The sequence below is a fragment of the Trachypithecus francoisi genome, unplaced genomic scaffold (genome assembly GCF_009764315.1).
Source record: "Trachypithecus francoisi isolate TF-2019V2 unplaced genomic scaffold, Tfra_2.0 Lachesis_group20, whole genome shotgun sequence".
In the NCBI taxonomy this organism is placed as follows: domain Eukaryota; kingdom Metazoa; phylum Chordata; class Mammalia; order Primates; family Cercopithecidae; genus Trachypithecus; species Trachypithecus francoisi.
In genome coordinates, this window is record NW_022681466.1 from 63,969,061 (window position 1) to 63,996,402 (window position 27,342).

At 48.2% G+C, this 27,342-nt stretch overlaps 2 protein-coding genes and 1 non-coding gene across 5 annotated transcripts in view; all 3 read right to left on the reverse strand.

Moving 5' to 3' along the window:
* Positions 1–819: 819 nt before the first annotated feature.
* On the reverse strand, positions 820–7,433 carry ODF4 (outer dense fiber of sperm tails 4). 3 transcript variants are annotated; one of them, XM_033181927.1, is made up of 5 exons: positions 7,114–7,209; positions 6,769–6,896; positions 1,830–2,003; positions 1,393–1,527; positions 820–1,207 (listed from the first exon to the last, which is right to left on the reverse strand). In XM_033181927.1, the coding sequence occupies exons 1-5, from the start codon at positions 7,122–7,124 to the stop codon at positions 1,023–1,025; spliced, it is 633 nt and encodes a 210-aa protein (XP_033037818.1). In that variant the 5' UTR covers positions 7,125–7,209; the 3' UTR covers positions 820–1,022. The 3 variants fall into 3 exon arrangements, with proteins under 3 accessions (XP_033037818.1, XP_033037816.1, XP_033037817.1); XM_033181925.1 differs by having other exon boundaries at positions 6,769–7,433; XM_033181926.1 differs by lacking the exon at positions 1,830–2,003 and having other exon boundaries at positions 6,769–7,433.
* A 1,382-nt stretch (positions 7,434–8,815) lies between these two features.
* The window catches only part of ARHGEF15 (Rho guanine nucleotide exchange factor 15), a 32,773-nt gene continuing 14,246 nt past the window's right edge, over positions 8,816–27,342 (reverse strand). The window contains exon 16 of the mRNA XM_033184612.1: positions 8,816–9,155. Within this exon, the coding sequence (XP_033040503.1) occupies positions 9,121–9,155 (35 nt within the window). The 3' untranslated portion in view covers positions 8,816–9,120. The remainder of the gene's footprint in view (positions 9,156–27,342) is intronic.
* Positions 21,631–21,768, reverse strand: LOC117068084. Its single transcript, XR_004430951.1, has one exon. It is a non-coding gene; the product is annotated as a small nucleolar RNA SNORA69 (small nucleolar RNA).

Below are 27,342 nucleotides of genomic sequence, written 5' to 3' on the forward strand. Positions count from 1 at the left end.
GCGTGATCTCAGCTCACTGCAAGCTCCGCCTCCCAGGTTCACACCATTCTCCTGCCTCAGCCTCCCGAGTAACTAGGACTACAGGCATGTCCCTGCACTCGTGTAGCTGCCTGGTATCGTGGTTTCATCTGGAGGGATAGACATGACCCAGATCAGCTATGGATGCTCTCTTGGGAGGCTGGCCTCTCTGAGCAACATGTCCAAAGCCTGATGGGCATTGCCAGCACTCCCCAAGCTAGTTTTAAAACCCAAATGTGCAACTTACCTTTTGGACCTAACCCGAATGCTTTCCTTTGTTGCCATGTTTTATTCCTGCTGTTACATAGCGGAGGGTGTAGGAGGCTTGGGTGGAAAGCTATAGCAGCCAGGGTGGATGGTGGTTTCCAGGGCACAGGCCCTATGCATTCTGTCATCGGAGCTGGACACAGAGGGTGGGACTGCTGCCCAGGACACACATCTGGGCGAACCACCTGTGCTGTGGTGCTCATTGTTCAACCTGCCTCTTATCTTTGAGTCTTTTGGCTTTTGAATCCTTCACTATGCTTAAGCCAACAAGATGGTAGGTGATATCTCTCTCCTAATCAGCGCTACCTCCTCCACCCACTAACTAGCAAATGTTGGGTCAGAGATAACAAAGAAAAAGAGGCGTAGCTCTCCAGAGGTATTTGCCCATGTACAAGTATGCTCTGGTAGAGGTTGGGCAGGTTTAGGGACTAGCAGGTGCCAAAAGGCTCCTGGGCAGCAAGAACTGGAAAACAAACTTGTTCTTTCTCCCTTCCTCTCCCTCCTCCTCTAGCTTCCCTCAACAACAGCCAGATATGAGAAAGAAGAGACGGACAATTTATTCCACATCACTCAAGCTCAATCAAGTTGGGGAGAAAGCAGAGGAGTGCAAAGCTGGTCCAGCATCCTCCCTTTCTCATTCCTTGCAATGATGAGGACCAACCTTTAGGGCTGGGGGGAGGAGGAGGAGACGGGGTCAGAGGAATGGACAGAACTTGGTGCCAGGAGTTCAGAAAAGGTTACAGGTGTGTATCCTTCCGCTCAGGAGCCAGGACTCCCTCCTGAGTGATGGGGGTGTCTGTGATCATCTGTGCCCTTAGAGATTCTTCTACTGAGCCGAAACTGCTGCTGCAGGACACGGTGCCACTGGGGTGGCTCAGAATCGGACTCCAGAAACTTCTATGGTTGAAGTAGCAAAGGATCGCTGGGAAAGGATAGGGGAGAGGAAAGTTGTGACTGGGAGGTAAAGTGACAAGCAGGGTGAGGCCAAAGGGAAGATAAGACCCTAAAAAATCTAACCCTGGGGATCGCTAGCCTCTTCCCTCCACACTTTCCCTGACCTAACTTTCCCATGTCCCTTCCTTCCCCCAGGGCCCTCTGGCCACTTACCGCAGCTGACATATAGGATAAGCACCAGCCAACCAATGAAATAGCTCCATCCGATGGGGATGGATACATTCCTCTCCACCTCAAAGATCCAGATGTTAATGGGGAACAGCATGAGGGTGGAAAAGATGAAGGTCACTAGGAGACAGGAAGCAGAGGGTCTCGTTGTCATGCAAGAGTCCCACAGGAGGGTCTTCCTCATCTGCTGGGCTACAGCCACAAACCACATCACCATGCACAGAGGGACTGGCCCCTGAGGGTCCAGGAGTCAACCCCTCCATTTCTACCTCTCCTGTGACCAGGACATGATGTAACTCGATTCTCGGCTCTGTTCTCCCACCACCCACAAAACCCCCACACCACCCCCAAAGAAGAGGGAGAAGTGCCTAGAAAGATGTGGGTTAGGAAAACAAAGGACCTTTTCCAGAGCTAAGAGGCACCTTCACAGAAGCTCAAGATGGTCCCGACCAAGCCGACAAAGGGTAATTTCTGAACAGCGGGCAGGTAGGGCAGGTGCAACCAGATGGTGAGGACGAGGCCTAACCCCAGGGTCAGGTTGAAGCTTAACTTAGCCACCTTAAACATGGGCTGATTTGTCCACAGCTTAAAACTGTCTGGGGAAAATGACAAACAAAAAGATCAACTAAGGATTTACAAAAGACAAAACATAAAAAAGAACAAATACAAGAAAACATACCGCCAGGCACAGCGACTCAGGCCTGTAATCCCAGAACATTGGGAGGCCGAGGCAGGTGGATCACAAGGCCAGGAGTTCAAGACCAGCCTGGCCGACATAGTGAAACCCCGTGTCTACTAAAAATACAAAAATTAGCTGGGCATGGTGGTGTGTGCCTGTAGTCCCAGCTACTCAGGAGGCTGAGGCAGGAGAATCGCTTGAACCTGGGAGGCGGAGATTGCAGTGTGCCACTGCACTCCAGCCTGGTCAACAGAGCAAGACTCCGCCTACAAAAACAAACAAAAAAAGACAGAAAGAAAATGTACAGGTCCATTAATAACCAGAGAAATGCACATTTGAAGTAAAAATGAAATATTGCTTTCACTTCTTTTTTTTTTTTTTTTTTTGAGACGGAGTCTCGCTCTGTCGCCCAGGCAGGAGTGCATGGCGCGATCTCGGCTCACTGCAAGCTCCACCTCCCAGGTTCACGCCATTCTCCTGCCTCAGCCTCCTGAGTAGCTGGGACTACAGGCGCCGGCCACCACGCCCGGCTAATTTTTAGTATTTTTTTTAGTAGAGACGGGATTTCACCATGTTAGCCAGGATGGTCTCGATCTCCTGACCTCGTGTTCCGCCTGCCTCGGCCTCCCAAAGTGCTGGGATTACAGGCGTGAGCCACCGCACCCAGCAGCTTTCACTTCACGAATAAACCAGGCTCCTTGACATGGAGATTGATTGATAATCCCAACCGCATGCAAATGAATACCTCAACAGAAAAAAAAATGGACAGAGGACTTAAACTGCAGTTCTCCAAAGAAGGAGTACAAATGTCTGATCAACATATGAAGCTCAACACAAAGAATTGCTAATTAAATGTGATTTGTGAAAAACCATCGAGGCCGAGCACGGTGGCTCACACCCGTAATCCCAGCACTTTGGGAAGCTGAGGTGGGAGGATCTCTTGAGCCTAAGGGTTTGAGACCAGCCTGGACAACATAGGGAGGCCCTGTCTCTTTGAAAATATACAACTGGGGCTGGGTATGGAGGCTCATGCCTGTAATCCTAGCCCTTTGGGAGGCTGAGGTGGGCGGGTCACTTGAGATCAGGAGTTCAAGACCAGCCCGGCCAACATGGTGAAACCCCATCTGTACTAAAAATACAAAAATGAGCGGGGCATGGTGGCACGCGCCTGTAATCCCAGCTACTGGGAGGCTGAGACAGGAGAATTGGTTGATCCGGGGGGGCCAAGTTTGCAGTGAGCTGAGATCGTACCACTGCACCCCAGCCTGGGGGACAGAGCAAGATTCCATCACAAAAAAATAAAAAAGAATATATAAATACACACACACACACACACACATTTGGCTGGGCACAGTGGCTCACACCTGTAGTGCCAGCATTTTGGGAAGCCAAGGTGGGCGGATCACAAGGTCAGGAGATCAAGACCATCCTGGCCAACATGGTGAAACCCCGTCTCTACATACATATATATATATAAACTGTCAAATTAGCAAAGATCAAAATAAGATTGATAACACCTAGTATAGGAGAGTATATAGAGAAAAGAGGTCCTCTCGCACACTCTGGTGGGCAGCATTTGTGGTGAATGATCTGGCATACAAGATCCAGAAAATCTACATTCTTTTACCATACAATGCTTCTTCTTGGAATTTATGTTAAGGAATAATCAGATATCTGCAGCAAAATCTGGGTACAAGAATCTTCTTTGCAGAGGTATTAATATGTCGGCCAAGCATGCTGGCTCATGCCTGTAATCCCAGTACTTTGAGAGGCTGAAGTGGGAGGATCACTTGACGTCAGGAGTTTGAAACTAGCCTGGCCAACATGGTAAAAACCCTGTCTCTACTAAAAATACAAAAATTAGCCAGGTGTGGTGGCACCTGTCTGTAGTCTCAGCTACTGGGGAGGCTGAGGTGGGCGGATCGCTTGAGCCCAGGAGGCAGGGGTTGCAGTGAACCAAGATCACGCCACTGCACTCCAACCTGAGCAACAGAGTGAGACTCTGTCTCAAAAAAATAAATAAATAAATAAGTCCAATAAGCTCCTTGATTTACAAGAGATTTGTAAAATAAATTATACTATACCCATAAATTGGGTTATTGTATGTTCATTTAAAATGGTGATAGGTGATAGACTAGGCACAATGGCTCACACCAGTAATTCCAACACTTTGGGAGGTGGAGGCAGGAGGATCACTTGAGCCCAGGAGTTGGAGACCAGCCTGGGCAGCATTGGGAGACCCTGGTCTCTACAAATTAAACAAAAAAAAAAAGTAGCCAGGCATGGTGGCATGTACCTGTGGTTCCAGCTACCCGGGAGCTTTGAAGTGGGAGGATCACTTGGGCCCAGGAATTCGAGGCTGCAGTGCAATAAACTACAATCACACCACTGCATTCCATCCTGGGTGACAGAGTGAGACACGGTCTCAAAATAAAAATAAAAATAGATGCTTGTCTCTGAATAGAATGTCTCTGGAAAGAAACAGAAGAAACTGGGGAGGGAGACTGGAAACCAAGAGATAACAGACTCACTTCACTATACAATCCTTTGTATTCTTTGAATATTCACTGTTTATACACTACCTAATCCTAATTAAATAAATTTTAAAAATCAGTGATGTTTGGCTGGATGCGGGGGCTCACACCTGTAATCCCAGCACTTTGGGAGGCCGAGGCAGGCGAACCACCTGAGGTCAGGAGTTCAAGACCAGCCTGGTCAACATGGTGAAACCCCGTCTCTACTAAAAATACAAAAATTAGCTGGACATGGTGGCGGGCGCCTGTAATCCCAGCTACTTGAGAGGCTGAGGCAGGAGAATCACTTAAACCTGGGAGGCAGAAGTTGCAGTGACCTGAGACCACCACTGCATTCCAGCCTGGGCAACAGAGCAAGATTCTGTCTCAAAAAAAAAAAAAAAAATTAAATTAAATTAATAAATAAATAAAAATAAAAAGCCTGGCTGTCTTTGAGTAGCTCCATAGAGCAAGGCGCCTACATGAGTTTCAGAGCCAGACACACCTGAGTTGCAATTCCAAACCTGCCATTATTAGGTTGATCCATATGAAATGGCTCCTTTTGTAGGTGAAAAAGCAGTCAAATATTATCATGTCACTTGGTTCAATCTAACAGCTTTATGACCCTGAGCAAGGTACTTAATCTCTCTGAGTCCCAATTTTCTCATCTCTAAAATAGGCATAATTATCTCTATCCCTTAGGGTTGACTGAGGACTAAATCAAACAAATGGAGGAAGTGTACAATAAAGGATAGCTTTTGTTTCCCCAAATTTATTATAATAAGAACATAATACTTGCATAATTTATTATATGAATACTTTCATATTCATATAATAAGGACATAATAGTTTCAGAAAATAATAGCTGTGTGATTTTTGTCATGCTAAGGAAAGTGAAAAAATTGAAATAAGGGTCAAAAGCTCTGGTTATCCCCAGCAGCTGAGAAAGAACTCCAAATTCCTGAGGGGTGAGGGAACAGCATAAGCAGAGACTAACAAGAATAAGATCCAGGTTTGGTGGCCAGGGCCTGTAGTCTGAGATTCTCAGGAAGTTAAAGCAGGAGGATGCCTTGAGCCCAGAAGTTCGAAGCTGCAGTGAGCTATGATTGTACCACTGCACTCCAGCCTGGGTGACAGAGTGAGACCTTGTCTCTAAAAAGATCGGTAAAACAAACAAACAAAAAAAACAAGGATAAGGAACGAAGCAGCTGCAATAATTCAGGGAAGGAAGGAACACGGAAACCAGGTGTGGAAACAGGAAAATGATCCAGAAAAGCAAGGCCTGAGGCAGAAGGAAAGGAGAGTGTGTGGGATCAGGGCCTGAGAAGGGACAGTGCAAGGAGTCCTCTCTAAAGCTCTGAGTACACAAGACTAAGGAAACCGCCATCTCACTGGGGCTCTTCTCCCTGGTAAATTAGGCGATTAATGAGTGAGTCTCTTGTGCTAAGAGGCCATGCCCCTCACAACTTTTTTTTTTTTTTTGAGACGGAGTTTCGCTCTTGTTACCCAGGCTGCAGTGCAGTGGTGCGGTCTCGGCTTAGTGTGACCTCCGCCTGCCGGGTTCAAGCGATTCTCCTGCCTCAGTCTCCGGAGTAGCTGGGATTACAGGCATGTGCCACCATGCCTGGCTAATTTTTTGTATTTTTAGTAGAGATGAGGTTTCACCGTGTTAGCCAGGATGGACTCGATCTACCCACCTCAGGTGATCCGCCTGCCTTGGCATCCCAAAGTGCTGGGATTACAGGCGTGAGCCACAGCGCCCGACCTGATTTTTTTTTTGTTTGTTTTTAGAGACAGGTGTCTCACTAGGTTGCCCAGGCTGGACTCAAACTCCTGGGCCCAAGCAATCCTCCCGCCTCAGCCTCCTGGATAGCTGAGACCACAGGTGTATGGCACCATGCCCAACTCTCTCACAGCATTCTTAGAAGCACACATTTGGCTCTGGGTTTTATCAAAAGCAGTGACATTTTCCTTTGTACCAATCAAATCTATTTAGCCAGGCTACAGGATGAGAAATGATGGTTGGAGGTCTCAGTGCCAGTGGAACTATCTTGCAGGCCAAAAAGTAAAGATGACCAGGGAGAGGGAACAAGAATACATCCAGGGTGCAGATATACAGGCCAAGACAGGCTGGAGGGCTGGGCTGGGATTGGGGGTGGAGGGGCTCACCTTTCCCATTCTCTAAGTCAGAACAGCTCCTGGATTTGCAGAAGTACAGGAGGCCCATGGACATGATGTGGGCTGATGTGTAGATTCTGTTGCTGACATCTACGGGCCAGCGCTGGTAGAAGCGGCTCCTAGAGAGGTACAGCCATTTCTTGGAGAAGGCCATGACCAACAGTAGGATAAAGGCAACCAGGCTGAGCTCAGAAGCCAACACCTGGGCCATCCAGTGGAAACTGTGTGCGACTCTCCATTGAAAGGGAAGCGGAGAGTTCCGGCGCTGGCTCAAGGACCTGTTACTGGTGAGGGAGACGGTGGAGAACAGCGGTCGCCCATCTTGTCCCAGCTCACCTCTGCCCCATTCTGCCTCCCCACTCTTCGTTCCCTTTCCAGGTCTCTGATGTTGGTCTCTTTCTCCTTCTGACCTAGAGAACTCATTCCCAGAGTCTTCTGCATCCATCTTGAGCACCACTTCTCCACCTGTCTCCCTCTTCCCTCACCAGCCTCAATTGTCTCTTCTCATCTTTCAGATATTTTCATCAGCTGCCACTACACAGCCTGGGGTCTGAGAAAGAATGAGGAAGTCTAATAAGAGACCTTGATCTAATAAGAAACTCTTGATCCAAGAGAAGGCCCCATACAGCAGGCCAGGTCCCCTAACTGCCACGGAATTTTCCTGGGGCACAGTGAGATGGGGGAGGAGAACCAAGACTTCAGCTTTTTTTTTTTTTTTTTAAGAGAGACAGAGTCTCCCTCTATTGCCCAGGCTGGGGACTGGGGTTCCGTGACACAACTTTGGCTCACTGCAACCTTGAACTTCTGGGTTCAAGTGATCCTCCCACCTCAGCCTCCTGAGTAGCTGGTACTACAGGATTGTGCCACCATGCCTGGCTAATTTTTCTTTTTCTTTCTTCTTTTTTTTTTTTTCTTGAGATGGAGTCTCGCTCTGTCGCCCAGGCTGGAGTGCAGTGGCACGATCTCAGCTCACTGCCAGCTCTGCCTCCCGGGTTCACACCATTCTCCTGCCTCAGCCTCCCGAATAGCTGGGACTACAGGCGCCCACCACCACGTCCGGCTAATTTTTTGTATTTTTAGTAGAGTCAGGGTTTCACCGTGTTAGCCAGGATGGTCTTGATCTCCTGACCTCGTTATCCACCCACCTTGGCCTCCCAAAGTGCTGGGATTACGGGTGTGAGCCACCACGCCCAGCCACTAATTTTTCAATTGTTTGTAGAGATGGGGTCTTGATATGTTACCCAGTCTGGTCTCAAACTCCTGACCTCTGCCAGGCATGGTGGCTCACACCTGTAATCCCAGCACTTTGGGTGGCCAAGGTGGGTGGATCACCTGAGGTTGGGAGTTCGAGACCATCCTGACCAACATGGAGAAACCCCATCTCTACTAAAAATACACAATTGGCTGGGCATGGTGGCGTGTGCCTGTAATCCCAGCTACTCGGGAGGCTGAGGGAGGAGAATTGCTTGAATCCAGGAGGCGGAGGTTTTGGTGAACCGAGATCGCGCCATTGCTCTCCAGCCTGGGCAATAAGAGTGAAACTTAGTCTCCAAAAAAAAAAAAAAAAAAAAATCCTGCCCTCATGAGATCTTCCCAGCTTGGCCTCCCAAAGCATTGGGATTACAGGCATGAGCCACCGCACCTGGCCCATGGCTCCAGCTCTAACTCTTTCTGGAAATCCTGTTTCTCAGGCCACAGCTCAGAACTGTGGATCTGACGCCTCCCTCCAGCTTCTGCCCCCCTTTACATATGAGCAGTGGTCTGGGAGAGGCCCTCCTGTGGTTTACATGTGGTTAATTTGTCCTCACCAAACCTCACGTTGAAATGTGCTCCCCAGTGTTGTGGTGATGGGAGGTGAGAGGGCCGAGTGGGTGGTGTTCGGGTCATGGGGGCAGATGCCTTGTGAAGGGATTAACGCCTTCCCTGAGACCTCACTCCATTAGTTCCCCACAATAGCTGGTTGTTAAAAAGAACTTGGAACAGTTACCAAGCAAAAGGGCTCACTGCCCGATGTGCATAGAAGCCAATACTAGGGCACTAGGTTTTGAGAAAAGAAAGCTTTTTTGTGAGTTGACCCACAGGGATATGGGAATCCAGCTCAAATCTGCTCCCTTTGCTGGCCTTAAGGCAGTCCTTCCATGAGAAAAGGTTTAGGGGGTGGATTCTGGGACTAGCAGGTGATTGGTGGAAAGAAAGGAGAAGTCTAAAAAGTCCTTAACTATGTCCAGTTATCTCTGCAAGCTTCTTCATGGGCTGCATGTGCAAATTTGGTGGCGTTAGTATGAAACATCAGGTGGAAATTCGGGCTGCGACATCAGCAAGCTCGTTCTGTGCAGATTGCAGTCAGCTATACGGATTCCCACGGATTTCAGCCAGTTCTGTTGTAAGCAAAGGGAGTTTCAGGATTTCAGCAAGCTGTTTCTTGGCTACCATTCTGTAAACTCGAAAATGTCCGTTAATCACTGGTTTATTTAACTCTTTGGGGCACAGTTTCAGCTCCTCCCTTACCTTGTGATCTCTGCGCAAGCCAGCTCCCCTTCGCCCTCCACCATAAGTGGAAGCAGCCTGACATCCTTAACAGACGCCCAATCTTGAGCTTTCTGGCCATCAGAATTGTGAGCCAATTAGCCCTTTTTTCTTTTCTTTTTTTTTTTCTTTATGAATTATTCAACCTCAAGTATTCTGTTATAGCAACACAAAATGGACTAGCCCTAACCCCAACCCCAAATGCTCACTGATGGAGCAGGGGGAGGGAGCAGGAGCTTGTCCCCAGGAAAATATCCTCCCTCCATTGTTCTTTGGAAATGTCTTGCAAAGATGTCATCCAGCTTCCCACTGCTTTCCCCAACCCTTCACCTCCCTTCCAGCTCTGCTCACTGCTAGTCAATCATCACCAATTCCTTTCCTCTTCTTTTGACTTTTCTTTTTCCTTTCTTTTTTTCTCAGCACCAGAAAGAGGAGGATGTAGGATGAGAATGGGTCCTGGAGATGTCATGCCTTCTGAGAAGATTATTATAATTATTTTTATTGATGATTGATTGATTGAAACGGTCTTCCTTCATCACCCAGGACAGAGGGAGTCTCTGTCTCAAAAAAAAAAAAAAAAAAAAGCCGGGCGCGGTGGCTCAAGCCTGTAATCCCAGCACTTTGGGAGGCCGAGGCGGGTGAATCACCAGGTCAGGAGATCGAGACCCTCCTGGCTAACACGGTGAAACCCCGTCTCTACTAAAAATACAAAAAACTAGCCGGGCGAGGTGGCGGGCGCCTGTAGTCCCAGCTACTCCGAGGCTGAGGCGGGAGAATGGCAGGAACCCGGGAGGCGGAGCTTGCAGTGAGCCGAGATCCCACTGCACTCCAGCCTGGGCGACACAGCGAGACGCCGTCTCAAAAAAAAAAAAAAAAAAAAAAAAAAAAAGAACATAGCTTTTGGGGTCCAACAGGCGAAGCTATGAAAAATGGGTCTTCCCCCCCGCTTTTTTTTTGAGTTGGAGTCACTCTTGTTGTCCAGGCTAGAGTGCAGTGGCGCCATCTTGGTCAGCTAAGTGCAACCTCCACCTCCTGGGTTCAAGTGATTCTCCTGCCTCAGCGTCCCAAGTAGCTTGGATTACAGGCATGCACCACCATGCCCGCCTAATTTTTTGTATTTTGTAGAGACAGGACTTCACCATGTTGGTCAGGCCGGTCTCGAACTCCTGACCTCAGGTGATCCACCCATTTCAGCCTCCCAAAACCTTGGGATTACAGGCATGTGCCACTACACGTGGCCAGATCTTCCTCTTAATAGCCCTGTGAACCTGGATGTCATATATTTTTCGTATGCCTCAGTGTACTCATCTGTAACACAGGAATGATATTTTTCTCATAGACTTGGTAAGAGTGCTGAATGAGATAATGATCAAAAAGCACTCACTACTTCATAGTAAATTCCTGGCAACTGGTAATTATACTGTTAAATTATCATTTTAATTATTTTTACAGTCTTTCACTAGCAAACAGGGAAGGAGCAAAAATGCAGAAGATAATTCCTGGCAAGCATCCTTGCCAGTCAGTGGCATCTGCAAATCCTGGAATAGATTAACTCTCCTTGTAAGCAAAAGGAGAATGAACTATGAATCCTGATGTCACCTGTGCAGTGGGACCTCAGGAATGGTTGGAAGTTGAAATTCAAAGCCTGTGAGGGCGCTTCCTCTGGCTCTGGTCTCTGCCCCTCCCTGGGCATCTTTCTCTGTCTCTGCAGACCAGCCTCTTCCTCTGCTCTGGCCCACATGGTAGGAAATGTGGCCTTCACACTCCAAGCTGTGTATCAGACACCTCCAGCTGCTGGAGGGGAGACCTCTCAGTCCCAAGTCCAAGCATTCTCTGACCTTACCAGGGACGAGTGCCATCCTTAGAACAAGCAGTCACAGTTGGGGCACTGGGTCAGAAGACAGAATTTTTTTTTTTTTTTTTTTTTTTTAGACAGAGTCTCGCTCTGTCCCCCAGGCTGGAGTGCAGTGGCGTGATCTCGGCTCACTGCAAGCTCCACCTCCCAGGTTCACACCATTCTCCTGCCTCAGCCTCCCAAGTAGCTGGGACTACAGGCGCCTGCACTAATTTTTTGTATTTTTAGTAGAGACGGGTTTTCACTGTGTGAGCCAGGATGGTCTCGATCTCCTGACCTCGTGATCCACCCACCTCGGCCTCCCAGAGTGCTGGAATTACAGGCATGAGCCACCGCAGCGGGTCAGAAGATGAATCTTGAAGACGGGAGAAGCGGACAGCGCTGGGAGAGGGGGTGGCCCGCTGAGAATGTCATTTACACAGAGCCAGCATCCTCAGGATTGGGTGTCCTCCCTTGAATCTTGTTTAGTTTTTAAGTTATTCCTGGAGTTTCTTTCTTTTTTTTTTTTTTTTGAGACAAAGTCTCGCTCTATCGCCTAGTCTGGAGTGCAGTGGTGTGATCTCGGCTCACTGCAACCTCCGCCTCCCGGGTTCAAGTGATTCTCCTGCCTGAGCCTCCCAAGTAGCTGGGATTACAGGTGCCCGCCACTATGCCCAGCTAATTTTTTGTATTTTTAGTAGAGACGGGGTTTCACCTTGTTGGCCAGGTGGGTCTCAAACTCCTGACCTCGTGATTCACCTGCCTCAGCCTCCCAAAGTGCTGGGATTACAGGCATAAGCCACTGCACCCGGCTTTTTCCTTGAGTTTCTTTCTTTTTTTTTTTTTTGAGGCAGAGTCTCGCTCTGTCGCCCGGACTGGAGTGCAGTGGCCGGATCTCAGCTCACTGCAAGCTCCGTCTCCCAGGTTTACGCCATTCTCCTGCCTCAGCCTCTGGAGTAGCTGGGACTACAGGCGCCCGCCACCTCGCCCGGCTAGTTTTTGTATTTTTAGTAGAGACGGGGTTTCACCGTGCTAGCCAGGATGGTCTCGATCTCCTGACCTCGTGATCCGCCCGTCTCGGCCTCCCAAAGTGCTGGGATTACAGGCTTGAGCCACCGCGCCCGGCTTTCCTTGAGTTTCTAAGGGCTTTTAATAATAAGCATTTCTCCGCCGGGCGTGGTAGCTCAAGCCTGTAATCCCAGCACTTTGGGAGGCCGAGACGGGCGGATCACGAGGTCAGCAGATCGAGACCATCCTGGCTAACACTGTGAAACTCCGTCTCTACTAAAAAATACAAAAAACTAGCCAGGCAAGGTGGCCACGGGCGCCTGTAGTCCCAGCTACTCGGGAGGCTGAGGCAGGAGAATGGCGTAAACCCGGGAGGCGGAGCTTGCAGTGAGCTGAGATCCGGCCACTGCACTCCAGCCTGGGCGACAGAGCAAGACTCCGTCTCAAAAAAAAAAATTAATAATAATAATAATAAGCATTTCTCACAGCAACACACAACATGGAAGAATCTTGGAAATAGAAGTTTCCTGAAAAATGTAACCCCCAGAAGACTACACAGTACATAGGATGCCATTTTTATAGAGCCCATAACCAGACTCAACAAACAAAGCATTGTTTAAGCTTATGTAAGCTTATGATTGCTTGGTAGTTTTTTGTTTTTTTGGCTTTTTTTATACTTTAAGTTCTAGGGTACATGTGCACAATGTACAGGTTTGTTACATATGTATACATGTGCCATGTTGGGGTCCGCGTGTTTCCTGAACAAAGGAATGAACACACACGACAACACAAGACAAGACAAACATGGCGGCCGCCCCAATGACACGCTCCGCTTTATTTTATACCGTGGTTTGTGGAATGTTACCAAGTCACAAGACACATTGTTGTTTTTCTGACCTTTCCCTGACTTTCTGGATTTCCAAGATGTTTACATATAAGCAAGCCCCCAGGGTCTGCTATTTGCAACTGAGGCCAGTCTTGTAGGCTCCTTTGTCCTCCCTGTTTGCAGAGGAGGAATGCCCTGCTTCGTTTGCAAGAGCAGGACTTGTAATATTAATGGGGGAATGCCCTGCTTCGTTTGCAAGAGCATATAGTCCTCTACAGTGCCATGTTGGTGTGCTGCACCCATTAACTCATCATTTACATTAGGTATATCTCCTAATACTATCCCTCCCCCATTCCCCCTCCCCACAATAGGCCCCGATGTGTGATGTTCCCCTTCCTGTGTCCAAGTGATCTCATTGTTCAATTCTCACCTATGACTGAGAACACGCAGTATTTGGTTTTCTATTCTTGCAATAGTTTGCTGAGAATGATGGTTTCCAGCTGCATCCATGTTCCTACAAAGAACATGAACTCATCCTTTTTTATGGCTGCGTAGTATTCCATGGTGTATATGTGCCACATTTTCTTCATCCAGTCTGTCACTGATGGACATTTGGTTTGATTCCAAGTCTTTACTATTGTGAATAGTGCCACAATAAACATACATGTGTGTGTGTCTTTATAGCAGCATGATTTATAATCCTTTGGGTATATACCCAGTAATGGGATGGCTGGGTCAAATGGTGTTTCTAGTTCTAGATCCTTGAGGAATCGCCACACTGTTTTCCACAATGATTAAACTAGTTTACAGTCCCACCAACAGTGTAAAAGTGTTCCTATTTCTCCACATCCTCTCCAGCACCTGTTGTTTCCTGACTTTTTAATGATTGCCATTCTAACTGGTGTGAGATGGTATCTCATTGTGGTTTTGATTTGCATTTCTCTGATGGTAAGTTGATGATGAGCATTTTTTCATGTATCTGTTGGCCATATAAATGTCTTCTTTTGAGAAGTGTCTGTTCGTGTCCTTTGCCCACTTTTTGATGGGGTTGTTTGTTTTTTTCTTGTAAATTTGGTTGAGTTCTTTGTAGGTTCTGGATATTAGCCCTTTGTCAGAAGAGTAGATGGCAAAAATTTTCTCCCATTCTGTAGGTTGTCTGTTCACTCTGATGGTAGTTTCTTTGGCTGTGCAGAAGCTCTTTAGTTTAATTAGATCCCATTTGTTGCATAGTAGTTTTTTAAAAGCAGTGGCACAGTGAACACAAAATGTCATATGATGGTTACTTCTCAAGAAGGTAGAGGAATGGGATGAGGAGTGTTACACAGGCACATACACATTACTAGTAAGAGTCTAGCTCCTGGGTTGGGTGCCTGGGTTGGGTGATAGATGTATGGATATTCTTTTTTTTTTTTTTTGAGACAAATCTCGCTTTGTCACCTAGGCTGGAGTGTAGCCGAACTCCTGGGCTCAAGCAATCTTCCCACTTCGGCCTCCCGAGTAGCTGGGACTACAGGTGTGGTGCACCTGGGCTCAAGCAATCTTCCCGCCTTGGCCTTCCAAAGTGCTAGGATTACAGGCACAAGCTACTGTGCCTAGCCAGGTATTTATTACATTATAATCATTTACAACTAACATAGATTTCATATCATCTTGTGAATGTATCCAACATTGTTTTTCAGAAGGTAATTACAAATAGTTCAAGAAAGGAAATGTAATCTAAGTGATTACTAGCTCTGCAACAAAAGATATTTACATAGTCACAATGTATAAGGTAAACACTGTTCATTGCCTTTCAACTCTTAGAATCAACAGATGGACAAAGCAAGGAAGACTTAATTATAGCCACAAAAGTAAACGTAACTGTCATCAGCCTTGATGTTGCACAAGCAAAAGCCTAGAAGAGGTAAACTGAAAGGTGGAAGGACGAGAAGAGAACTGAAGGGAAGCTGTCCACTAGTAACACAGAGAGAACTGACAGAGAAAGCCCCTAGCTTCCTTGCTCCTAGGTTGGGATATCTCTAACACATGTCCTACATCAGGAGCTGACAAACTTTTTCTGTAAAATAATCCAGATAATAGGCCAGGCACGGTGGCTCATGCCTGTAATCCCAATGCTTTGGGAGGCCGAAGTGGGCAGATCACGAAGTCAGGAGTTTGAGACCAGCTCAGCCAACATGGTGAAACCCTGTCTCTACTGAAAACACACACACGCCAAAAAAAAAAAAAAGAACAGCCGGGCGTGGTGACTCATGCCTGTAATCCCAGCTACTCAGAAGACTGAGGCAGGAGAATTGCTTGAACCCGGGAGGCAGAGATTGCAGTGAGCAGAGATCACATCACTGCACTCCAGCCTGGGAGTCAGAGTGAGACTCTCTCAAAAACAAACAAACAAAAAGTTAAAAATAAATAAGTAAATACTTTAGGCTTTGTGAGTCATACAGTCTCTATCACAACTATTCCGCTTGGCTATTATCCTGTGAAAGCAGCCACAGATCATATATAATTGAATAGGAGCAGCTGTTCTGATAAAACTTTATTTTATGACCCAGGCCAGTTTGCTCAACCCTGCTCTATGCTGTCCCCCAGAGTTCCCCAGTGGGATCAATCTCTAGTTGCTCATAGTAGGAACTGGTTTTGTACCCCACCTTATTGGCTTTCTTCCCTTCCCCATTTCGGTTTCTTACACCTTTACTATTGTATCATGGGGTCACCTCCCGGTTAACTACCTGTTCTCAAATCTTTGTCTCAGGGTCTGCTTCTGGGAGAACCCAACTGAACACAGGTAAGAACTGTTATTCTCAGTGTTTTTTTGTTTGTTTGTTTTTGGTTTTGGTTTTTTTGAGACAGAGTCTCACTCTGTCGCCCAGGCTGCAGTGCAGTGGCGTGATCTCAGTTCACTGCAAACTCCGCCTCCTGGGTTCACGCCATTCTCCTGCCTCAGCCTCCCAAGTAGCTGGGACTACAGGCGCCCGCCACCACGCCCGGCTAATTTTTTGTATTTTTAGTAGAAACGGAGTTTCACCATATAGCCAGGATGGTCTCGATCTCCTGACCTCGTGATCCGTCCTCCTCAGCCTCCCACCGTGCTGGGATTACAGGCGTGAGCCACCACGCCTGGCCTATTATCAGCGTTTTTCAGCAGAAAAAACTGAGGCACACAGAGGCTAAGTCATTTGCTCTAAGTCACAGAGCCAGCATTTGAACTGGCCAGTCTCACTCAGATATATTCAAAACATCCTGGAAAATCAGCAGAGTAGGGTAGGTGGCCAGTGGTCAGAGGAGTGGGGATCTCCGCCAGCATGAAAAGAATCCCCTAGAGTAGTGGAGAGGACAGAGACAGACATGGACTTGACCCTTGCAGCACCATCAGGGAGGCCGCCAACACCAGGAAATGATAACTACAGGGCATCTAGGCATACAGGAACTTGGGCAGCTTCCCAAAATAGTCTTCTCATGGCCCAAACATGACACGGAAGCAGCTGAGAGCCACCAGATCTAAAGAGACCTCATGACCAGGCGTGGTGGCTGACACCTGTAATCCCAGCACTTTGGGAGGCCAAGGCAGATGGATCACCTGAGGTTAGGAGTTCAAGACCAGCCTGGTCAATATGATGAAACCCCGTCTCTACTAAAACTACAAAAAATTAGCCAGGCATGGTGGTGGGCACCTGTAATCCCAGCTACTCGGGAGGCTGAAGCAAGAGAATCGCTTGAAACCGGGAGGCAGAGGTTGCAGTGAGCCAAGATCGCGCCACTGCACTCCAGTGTGGGCAACGAGAGTGAAGCTCCATCTCAAAAAAAAAAAAAAGACAATGGATATATCACTATAATCTGGGAAGACAGCTGACCAGGACTCTGGGGGGATACTCTGAGATATCATGCTCAAGCCCTAGTAACGGGGATAGGGAGCAAGTATATTTTGTTTTCCATTACAACCATGGTGGAATAAAGGTTCTACTTCAGAAATTAATTTGAACATGAGAAATGAACATTATGTAATGTCTTGCATATCTAAGTTTGTGGTTTAAGATTAAATCTTCTGTAAAGGGTGGAAAAGTTTTTTACATATAACATGTAGGGGGAAACAAGCCAGCCTCAGACAGAAATTGGAAGCAGTAAATGAACTCTCTCTCAATTTCTCAGGCCAGTCTCGATGGCTCACATCTGTAATCCCAGCACTTTGGGAGGCCAAGGCGAGCAGATCACCTGAGGTCAGGAGTTGGAGACCAGCCTGGCCAACATGGTAAAACTCCATCTATACTAAAAATACAAAAAAAAAAAAAAAAAAAAAACCCAGGGGTGGTGGCTCACACCTGTAGTTCCAGCTACTCGGGAGGCTGAAGCAGGAGAATCACTTGGACCCAGGAGGCAGAGGTTGTAGTAAGCTAAGATTGCACCATTGCACTCCTGCCTGGGTGACAAGAGTGAACCTCCGTCTCAAAAACAACAACAACAGAAAACAATTTTTTTTTTCTTTCATGCTTAAAGGCAAATGTATTCAGTTCCTTTCCATGCAGCACACAATAAGGTTATCTATGTGCTTATTTAGAAAACAATTTCTAACCTATAACGCCTCTGTTTCCTTCTTCTCTGCTACTCCTAAATTTTTACATGTGTTCTGTTCAAACAGCCTAGACTACAAGGAACATTTCTTAATGCAGATCCCAAATTTCCAGTGGTCTAGGGATGGACACTGATTGGCCCAGCTTGGAGAAGTTGTAGACTCTTAGACAACCAATCAGCCTTGGGGAGAGGTGAGAGCCAAGTAGCAGAATATGGCTCCTGGGAATCCATCCCTGGGTGGGATGGAGTCTTCAGGAAGAAGGTTGGGTGGGTTACCCAGTAAGCGTCCTATGGAGTGAGAACTCCATGTGAGGGAACCATCCTTCAAGGCTGAGCTCACATGCCATCCTCTGGATGAGGGCTTCCCTAACCCCGACCATTGAATTTACCTCTCTCTACAATTGTCTCTACAATTCCCAAGCACATTCGATCTATATTAATCTACATCGTCGTGGCCAGGTGCGGTGGCTCATGCCTGTAACCCCAGCACTTTGGAAGGCTGAAGCAGATGGATTGCTTGAGGCAGGAGTTCGAGACCACCCTGACCAACATAGCAAAACCCTGTCTCTACTAAAAATACAAAAATCAGCTGGGCATGATGGCATGCACCTGTAATCCCAGCTTCTTGGGAGACTGAGGCAGGAGGATTGCTTGAACCCGAGAGGCAGAGGTTGCAGCAAGCCAAGATCGCACCACTGCCCTTCAACCTGGGTAACAGAACAAGACTTGGTCAAAAAAAAAAGCCGTAATCTGGAGACAGCCCAGGTTCAGCTGTAGAAGTTAAACAAGCCAAAGGTTCACTTTCCCAACTATTGATCTAATTATGTGACCTAGGATCAACCAAACAGACACAGTGTCCCTGGACTTAAACTTGGGAGCCAGTGACACAAAGCAGGGACAGAGGAGAGTCTGTTTTACAGTGGTGACAGCAGGCGGGCCAGGAGTAGCACTGTCAGCGGTATAAGCAGCAGCATCTGTTGAGAGCATTCCTGGCACAGCGGGCTTTGTTGTCATGCTGACCAGGACACCCAGTGACGGGGGCTGAAGGTCGTGTGAATCTACCGTGCGTGCTTGACAGACCAGTTCTGTGGAGTGCTTTTGGTGGTAGCTTGGGCTGTGTTACCTCCCACACTCCTCCCTGTTCTATAGGCTTGATTCTCCAGCTTTCCTGGAGACTCAGTGACTATCCAATATCCTGTCCGCAAACTCCATTTTCTACGAACATCATCAAAGTCATATTCTGCTGCTTATAATCCAGACTGATCCATTTTTCCTTTTGGGAAGTGCTCCTCCATCCTCATTTTAATAATATGTATTAGGAAGAAGCATTTATTTCCCATTCATATTTCCAGGTAGATAGGTGAAAACCCCTAACTTCTCTCCCTATTTCTTCTTCATTCCTCCTCCAAAGAAGATGGAGCACCTTATCTGATTGGTGAATGCAGCAGTCAGGATAGGCAAGGTTATGCTGTGGTAACAAGCAACTGCAAAATCTCAGTTGCTTAAAACAGCAAAGATTTCTTTGTTGCTCAAACTCCATGTCACTGTTTGTTGTCTCAGGGCTCCTCTCCATGTCGTCCTCATTCCAGAGCGTAGGATAATGAAGCAGGTACCACCTGGACCACTAACTGTTACCATGTCAAATGGAAAAAGAGTTTGTGCAGCCAATCAAGCACAGGCTCTTAAAGCTCCCAGCTGGAGGTGATACAGGTCACAACTAATGACATGTAACTGGCTAAAGCAAGTCACGTGCCTGCACTTTACTCAAAGAGGGAGCCCACCATGTTCCCAGAGGAAGAAATGCAGCTATTTCATTAATGGTACAAATAATTAACACAGTGGGTTTGGGATGAAGGGATGTGTGGTGGTTCAGCTTCATCTGGGTTCTCTTTTGGCAACCTGCTCACCTGGGACGGGCATGTGTTCCTGTCTGCTCTTGGTCACACAGTAAAACTCCCCAGGACTAGGCGATCAAGGGTGAATTTTTTTTTTTTTTTCCGAGATGGAGTTTTGCTCTGTTGCCCAGGTTGGAGGGCAATGGGGTGATCTTGGCTCCCCACAACCTCCGCCTCCCGAGTTCAAGAGATTATCCTGCCTCAGCCTCCCGAATAGCTGGGATTACAGGCATGCACCACCACGTCCAGGTAATTTTGTACTTTTAGTAGAGATGGGGTTTCTCCATGTTGGTCAGGCTGGTCTCGAACTCCTGACCTCCCGCCTCGGCCTCCCAAAGTGCTGGGATTGCAGGCGGGAGTCACAGCGCCCAGCAAGAGTGAATTATTAAAAAGCCAATTTAACCAGAAAAAATAAAGCCACATTTACAAACATCTTTACCAGTAATAATGGTACTATTGTGATCTACATATGCTTGTCTCCTATTGGTTGATGCCTAAAAACTCATCGCTGTGGTTCCAGTGGGGGCTACAAAGTGGTGAACACGTGACCCAAACTCAAAATGATTGAGCCAAGGCCAGGCGCACAGTGGTTCACACCTGTAATCTCAGCACTTTAGTAGGCCAAGGCGGGCAGATCACCTGAGGTCAGGAGTTCGAGACCAGCCTGACCAACATGGTGAAACCCCATCTCTACTAAAAATACAAAAATTAGCTAGGCATGATGGCGCACGCCTGTCCTCCCAGCTACTTGGGAGGATGAGGCAGGAGAATCGCTTGAACCCAAGAGGCAGAGGTTGCAGTGAGCTGAGATTTCACCACTGCACTCCAGCCTGGACAACAGAGCAAGATCCATCTCAAAAAAAAAAACAAAAAAAGATTGACCCAAGCTAGATCCTTCTAGAGTTATTCTCTGGGACTTTGTAATTGAAGTCAAGTGCAAAGTCAGTGGTGAAACTATGAGGCTGAACTCTGAGTCTATGAGAAATTCCTTTCATTCTGAGGTAATCCCAACTCCTCTGCCCACTGACCCCGCCCCACCCTGCTGATTCTCAGAGTATTATTTCAGAATCTACATTCAAATAATGCTTTGAGGCCGGGCGTGGTGGCTCAAGCCTGTAATCCCAGCACTTTGGGAGGCCGAGACGGGTGGATCACAAGGTCAGGAGATCGAGACCATCCTGGCTAACACAGTGAAACCCCGTCTCTACTAAAAATACAAAAAACTAGCGGGCGAGGTGGTGGGCGCTGTAGTCCCAGCTACTCGGGAGGCTGAGGCAGGAGAATGGCGTGAACCCGGGAGGCGGAGCTTGCAGTGAGCTGAGATCCGGCCACTGCACTCCAGCCCGGGCGACAGAGTGAGACTCTGTCTCAAAAAACAAACAAACAAACAAACAAAAAACAAATAATGCTTTGAATATTATATTTGAAGTATTAGAGTCACTTAACTAATACTTTGTGAAACCCACATATATGTATGTGTGAATATATCTGTGTGTATGTGTACGCACATATATAATGATATGTAGATGCATATATATACACACATATATATGTTATCCATTAATCATAAATAAGTACTACTACACTAATAACTTTAAACATTTACAATAATATATTTTACAAAGGGCATGATAAGAGTAGAAATATGGGGCCGGGCGTGGTGGCTAACGCCTGTAATCCCAGCACTTTGGGAGGCTGAGGTGGGCGGATCACCTGAGGTCAGGAGTTCAAGACCAACCTAACCAATATGGTGAAACCCCGTCTCTTCTAAAAATACAAAAATTAGCCAGGCATGGTGGCACATGCCTATAATCCCAGCTACTCAGGAAGCTGAGGCAGGAGAATTGCTTGAACCCAGGAGGCGAAGGTTGCAGTGAGCCAAGATCATGCCACTGCACGCCAGCCTGGGCAACAGAGCAAGATGCTGTCTCAAAATAAAAAGATTAAAAATATGGAATGTTGCTAAATATTTATTTCTCGCCCCCATGGATCATCATATATATGCTGCTTCAGAACACTTTGAATATATCCAGAATTCTCGAGTGAGACTGTCAGATGCAAATACTATCTCTGCCAATTGCTAGCTCTGTGAACCTGAAATACTTAATCTCTTTGTGCCTCAGTTTCTTCTGAGAGAATGAAACCAACATGCACCATTCTGTATTTTCACTCTGGTATTCTTTTATTTGTTTTTTCCTTAGAATTGTCCATGTCAATCTGTCATGATTTTACTCTCACAAAGACAAAATCAAAAATCATTAACACAGCTTTTCTTTCAGCAGGATAATGGTGGTATTTAGTATTTCACAAAATGAAGCACCGTAATTGCAGCTTGCTTTTTTCATTCTGACGTTCTAAATGCCCAATCTAGTCCTTTTTTTTTTTTTTTTTTGAGACAGAGTTTCACTCTTGTTGCCCAGGCTGGAGTGCAATGGTGTGATCTTGCCTCACTGCAAACTCTGCCCTCTGGGTTCAAGCGATTCTCCTGCCTCAGCCTCCCAAGTAGCTGGGATTGCAGGCATGTGCCACCACACACAGCTAATTTTTGTATTTTTAGTAGAGATGGGGTTTCACCATATTGGTCAGGCTGGTCTCGAACTCCTGACCTCAAGTGATCCACCCGCCTCAGCCTCCCAAAGTGCTGGGATTACAGGCGTGAGCCACCACGCCCTGTCTGGTCTTGTCTTAAATAAAATGGCAAGCCATGATGAGGACCAAACTGAAGCAACTTTGGCAAAATTACATATTGTAACAAGCAGGCAGACTTGAAGTGGACCTGCCCACCTCAGATTTGCATCCTACCATTTGGGAATTCATTGCATGATCCACAGAGTCTGAATAGGAAGGCAGACAGGAGAGGAAGAGCTGACAGTGAGATAAATGGCCTCTCTGGAATAGCTAAGAGTACAATTGTATTGTGGATTATCTGAATCAGTTAGGACTCTGTAGCTAATAAAAGAAAGGAGATTCAAACTGGTTTAAGGGATAAAGGGAATTTAATGACCTACAGAACTGAAAAATCAAGGCTGGTCTCAGTGGCTCACGCCTGTAATCCCAGCACTTTGTGAGGCTGAGGCGGGCAGATCGCCTGAGGTCAGGAGTTCGAGACCAGCCTGGCCAACATGGTGAAACCTCGTCTCTACTAAAAATACAAAAATTAACCGGGTATGATCGCAGGCGCCTGCAATCCCAGCTACTCAGGAGGCTGAGACAACAGAATCACTTGAACCCGCGAGGCGGAGGTTGCAGTCAGCCAAGATCTCGCCGTTGCACTCCAGCCTGGGCGACAGAGTGTGACTCCCTCGTAAAAAAAAAAAAAAAAAAAAAAGCTAGGCATGGTGGCACATGCCTGTAGTCCCAGCTACTAGAGAGGCTGAAGCATGAGAATAGCTTGAACCCAGGAGGTAGAGGGTTGCAGTGAGCCGAGATCATGCCACTTCATTCCAGCCTGGGCAACAGAGAGAGACCCTGTCTCAAACAAACAAACAAAAATAACTGAAAAATCAAGATATAAGCTTCAGATGAGACTTGATCCTGGAACTCAAGTGATGATAACAAGGACCTGGCTTTTCCCTTGTCTCTCCATTTCCAGTTTTGTGGTGTTGGCTCCTTCATCAGGCTGTAATCCAGCTGCCTCCCCAGCAACTCCAAACTGCCTCTCACTGCACTAAAATGGCAGCCACTGATCCAGACCTTATATCCTCACACCACAATGCCCAGGGAAAGAGAGAATGGCATGGCCGGGTGCGGTGGCTCAAGCCTGTAATCCCAGCACTTTGGGAGGCCGAGACGGGTGGATCACGAGGTCAGGAGATCGAGACCATCCTGGCTAACACGGTGAAACCCCGTCTCTACTAAAAAATACAAAAAATTAGCCGAGCGAGGTGGTGGGCGCCTGTAGTCCCAGCCACTCGGGAGGCTGAGGCAGGAGAATGGCATGAACCCGAGAGGAGGAGCTTGTAGTGAGCTGAGATCCAGCCACTGCACTCCAGCCTGGGTGACAGAGCAAGACTCTGTCTCAAAAAAAAAAAAAAAAAAAAAAAGAGAGAATGGCTCATTCAAGTGGCTCTTGGGTGGGTCTGGAATTAACTGTCTCTGAACTCTTTGGTCCAAATTGGGACACACACCCATTTCGACCCAATCACGGTAACCAAGGGTTGTCTTAAATCAAGGAAGAGTACCTGGGCGCAGTGCCTCGCCTGTAATCCCAGCACTTTGGGAAGCCAAGAGGGGGCAGATCACGAGGTCAGAAGTTCGAAACCAGCCTGGCCAATATGGTGAAGCCCCGTCTCTACTAAAAATACAAAAAATTCACCGAGTGTTGTGGTGCACGCCTGTAGTCCCAGCTAGTCGAGAGACTGAGGCAGGAGAATCCCTTGAATGCAGCAGGCAAAGGTTGCGGTAAGCCGAGATCACGTCAGGCCACTGCACTCTAGACTGGGCGATAGTGTGAGACTGTCTCAAAAAAAAAAAAAAAAAAAATTCAGGGTCACTTTGAAATCCAATTTTTAGTCAGTATTTTGTATTCTTTATTTTTAAGGTTCCCAAAAAGTCTGGATTCAACCCCAACGCTTTCTCAGAGGGCAGCTTCAGGTTTCTAACGGTGGATGGAGTGAGAGAGGCTTCAGTCAGCAGTGGTTGTAGGGAAGTTCGGGCGCAGCCCACGGCTCCATGCCCTGCGGCGGGGGCACGTGCAGGCACCAGCTTGAAAAACTCCATCGGGCGCGGAGCTGACCCACTCGGCTCCGAAGCTAACCCTAGTCGGATCAAGCAGCTGAACGCAGGCCCTGGGACCTGGTGACGGCCGTTGCGACCTCGAGAGTTCTGCGGGTGGGTGGGAAGGAGGAGTGGTGCGCTGAGGGGGGCGTCGGGCAGTGTTCTGGACAGCAGGAGTCAGTGCCTCAACTTCCCCAGGATTCTTCCGTGGGAGCAGCCCACTCCCACACTCCGCCCCGCGTGGGAGACGAGCCCTGAGAACCAGAGGACACACCAGGCCAGGAGACTCCAGAGCCCTGCCAGAAGACTTGCTGAGACCCCACTGAAGGAAGCCCTATGGCCGCGCTGAGCTCACGCACTGAGTCCGGGTCTCCCGCAGAGAGCCAGGGGCAGCCCCTGCAGGAGGGGCGGGGGCGGGGCCCAAAGCTGGGCGTGGCCACGCCCCAGAGGATGAGTGGATCCCCGCTAGAGTCGAGGGGTCTTCGAGGAGCTCCAGCGCTCTGCTCCCCTTGGTGTCGCCGAGGCTGCTGGGGGGTGATGAGACCGTGGCTTGGAGAGGACGTGCTGGGAAGCTGGGTCTGGAACCCGCCAGGCTTGCGGTGGAACTGTCGCGGGAGAGGCACTGCTGCACCGGGACGGTGGGCTGGTGGGCTGGCCACTCTGGAGAACCTGAGCCTGCAGTTACCTCTGTAGCTGAACCTGCGAGTATGGAGGGAGGGAAGAGAAGCTTTCCGAGATGGCCAGAGAGCAAGCCAGGCTGAAGGGCTCCGGAAAGGCTCACAGGAAGTGGGCTGGAGGGTTCCTTGCGGGTGGAAGGAGGAGGAGAGAGCTAGTGAGCAGGCTTGGGGGACTGGGGCGTGGGGGAAAGAGGGCGAGGCTCCTCTCTTTCCTCTGTTGCTTGTGGGCGTGGTTGCAACCCCCACCCCCGCTTATCTGCGATGTCGGCCACAAAGATGTTGACCCGGAGCCCACAAAGAGAGGCCCGTGCCCTTTACTTTCTGCCTTATCTTGTAGGAAAAGAAAAACTTTTTATCCGAGGAAGGCAAGCCTTTTAAAATTATCAGGCCCATGGAGAGGATCGCTTGAGCCCAGGAGTTCCAGACCAGCCTGGGCAACATGGCGAAACGCCGTCTCTACAAAAAATACAGAAATCAGTCGGGTGTGGTGGCTACTGCCTGTGGTCCCAGCTACTCAGGAAGCTGAGGCAGGAGGATCGCTTGAGCCCAGGAGGTCGAGGCTGCAGTGAACCAAGATCGTGCCACTGCACTCTGGGCTGGGTGACAAAGCCAAACTTTGTGACCAAAAAAAAAAAAAAAAAAAAAAAAAACAGGGCCAGAGGGGAATTAAAATGAGACAACAGTGACATCCGGTTACCCCCTTTGAGCCATGTGTTCATCTCTTGAACTGCTTGCACTGGCTTGCTCTTGCCATAAGTAGCTATAAATTAACCTAGTAATGCCACATTGGATACTATAACCCACCCCCTATAGCTTAACAGTATATAGCCAATCACTAATCAATGAGGTTCCTTTAAACCAATGAGAATTCATAACAACTTTGTATCAGCCCACTCCCTGTCCCCCATTTTTGCCTTTGAAAACCTGCTTGTAACAAAGCCCTAATGGAGCTCATATCCAAGGTTACTTGGGTCTGAGTCTTCCTGGCAGCCGTCCTCCCTTTGTTTTTTGTTTGTCCGGTTTTTTTTTTTTTTTGAGACAGAGTCTCACCCAGTGCCCAGGCTGGAGTGCAGTGGCACGATCTCGGCTCACTGCAACCTCCGCCTCCTGAGTTCAAGCGATTCTCCTGCCTCAGCCTCCCGAGTAGCTGGGACTATAGGCGCCCGCCACCAAGCCCAGCTAAGTTTTTTGTATTTTTTAGTAGAGACGAGGTTTCACCGTGTTAGCCAGGATGGTCTCGATCTCCTTACCTCGTGATCCGCCCGCCTCGGCCTCCCAAAGTCATTTTTTGTTTTTTGAGACAGGGTCTTGCTCTTGTCACCCAGGCTGGAGGGCAGTGAAGCGATCTCAGCTCACTTCAACCTCTGCCTCCCGAGTTCAAGTGATCCTCCTGCCTCAGCCTCCTGAGTGGCTGGGATTACAGGCAGGCACAATGACACCCGGCTAATTTTTCATATTTTTAGTAAAGACGGGATTTCACCATGTTGGCCAAGCTGGTCTCGAAGTCATGACCTCAGATGATCCACCTGCCTCAGCCTCCCAAAGTGCTGGGATTATAGGCTTGAGCCACTACGCCTGGCCCCCTTGGGCTCAAGTAAACTCTTTGAGTCATATTTTGTGCCTCAGCTTCTTTTAGGTTGACAATTGACTCCCAGAATATGGAGGCTTCAGCTATGAGGAGCAGGGCCATGGGTGAAGAGTGCCCACACTGACTCAAAGAGAGGTCCCCAGCTGGGGCCCAGCTTTCCCACCCTGTCCCCTCAGGAATCTCTCCCCTGGGACGCCTGTGCCTTTCCTGAGCCTGTGGAAATGTTGGTTTCCTCCACCTCCCCAGCATGATAGACTGTGAGGGAATAGGGTGATAGTGGCTCTAGAACTCCCCAGCTGACTCAGTGAACCTCTCTGTACTACCCCCGCCAGCATGCCTGGAACCCAAACAAGGCACAGCTGAGAGGCTTCTCCCATGGGCCCTCCTACGCCACCAGTGAGGAAGTTGCAGGAGGCAACCCAGAGGGGCAGGAAGAACACAGGAGGGAGGGGACGCTGTACTCCCATAGCAGAGATGCCTGAGGGAGAGGGAGGGAGACAATTCGGGATGAGCTGAGTTACCTCCTGCCACCTGTCCTGTAACACCCCCCATCAGTCTCCCTCTTCTGTCCTCCTTACACCATCCCCATCTTGGGTCTATCCACACTCTCCTTGCTGTGGTCCTCATTCCCCGACATCCGCCCCTTCCCCGTATAGCTGTATTTCATGCCCTTCGGCCCCCTTGGACAGGCCAGCAGAATGCAGACTCCTCCAGGACAAACACACTCAGATCACCCCAAAATGGAAAGCGGGATCTGAGATAACAGAAACCAACTCCTAAAAGTCAGAAAACATGGCAATCCCCTCCCTTCCTGTCTTCTCAGTCTCTTTTGGAACATATGGTTGTATTGTATGCACCTTTTTGTCTCCAAAGTAACCCTTACCTGGTCCACATCTCCCTCTTATCCCACCATCAGAACATCTGAATTGGAG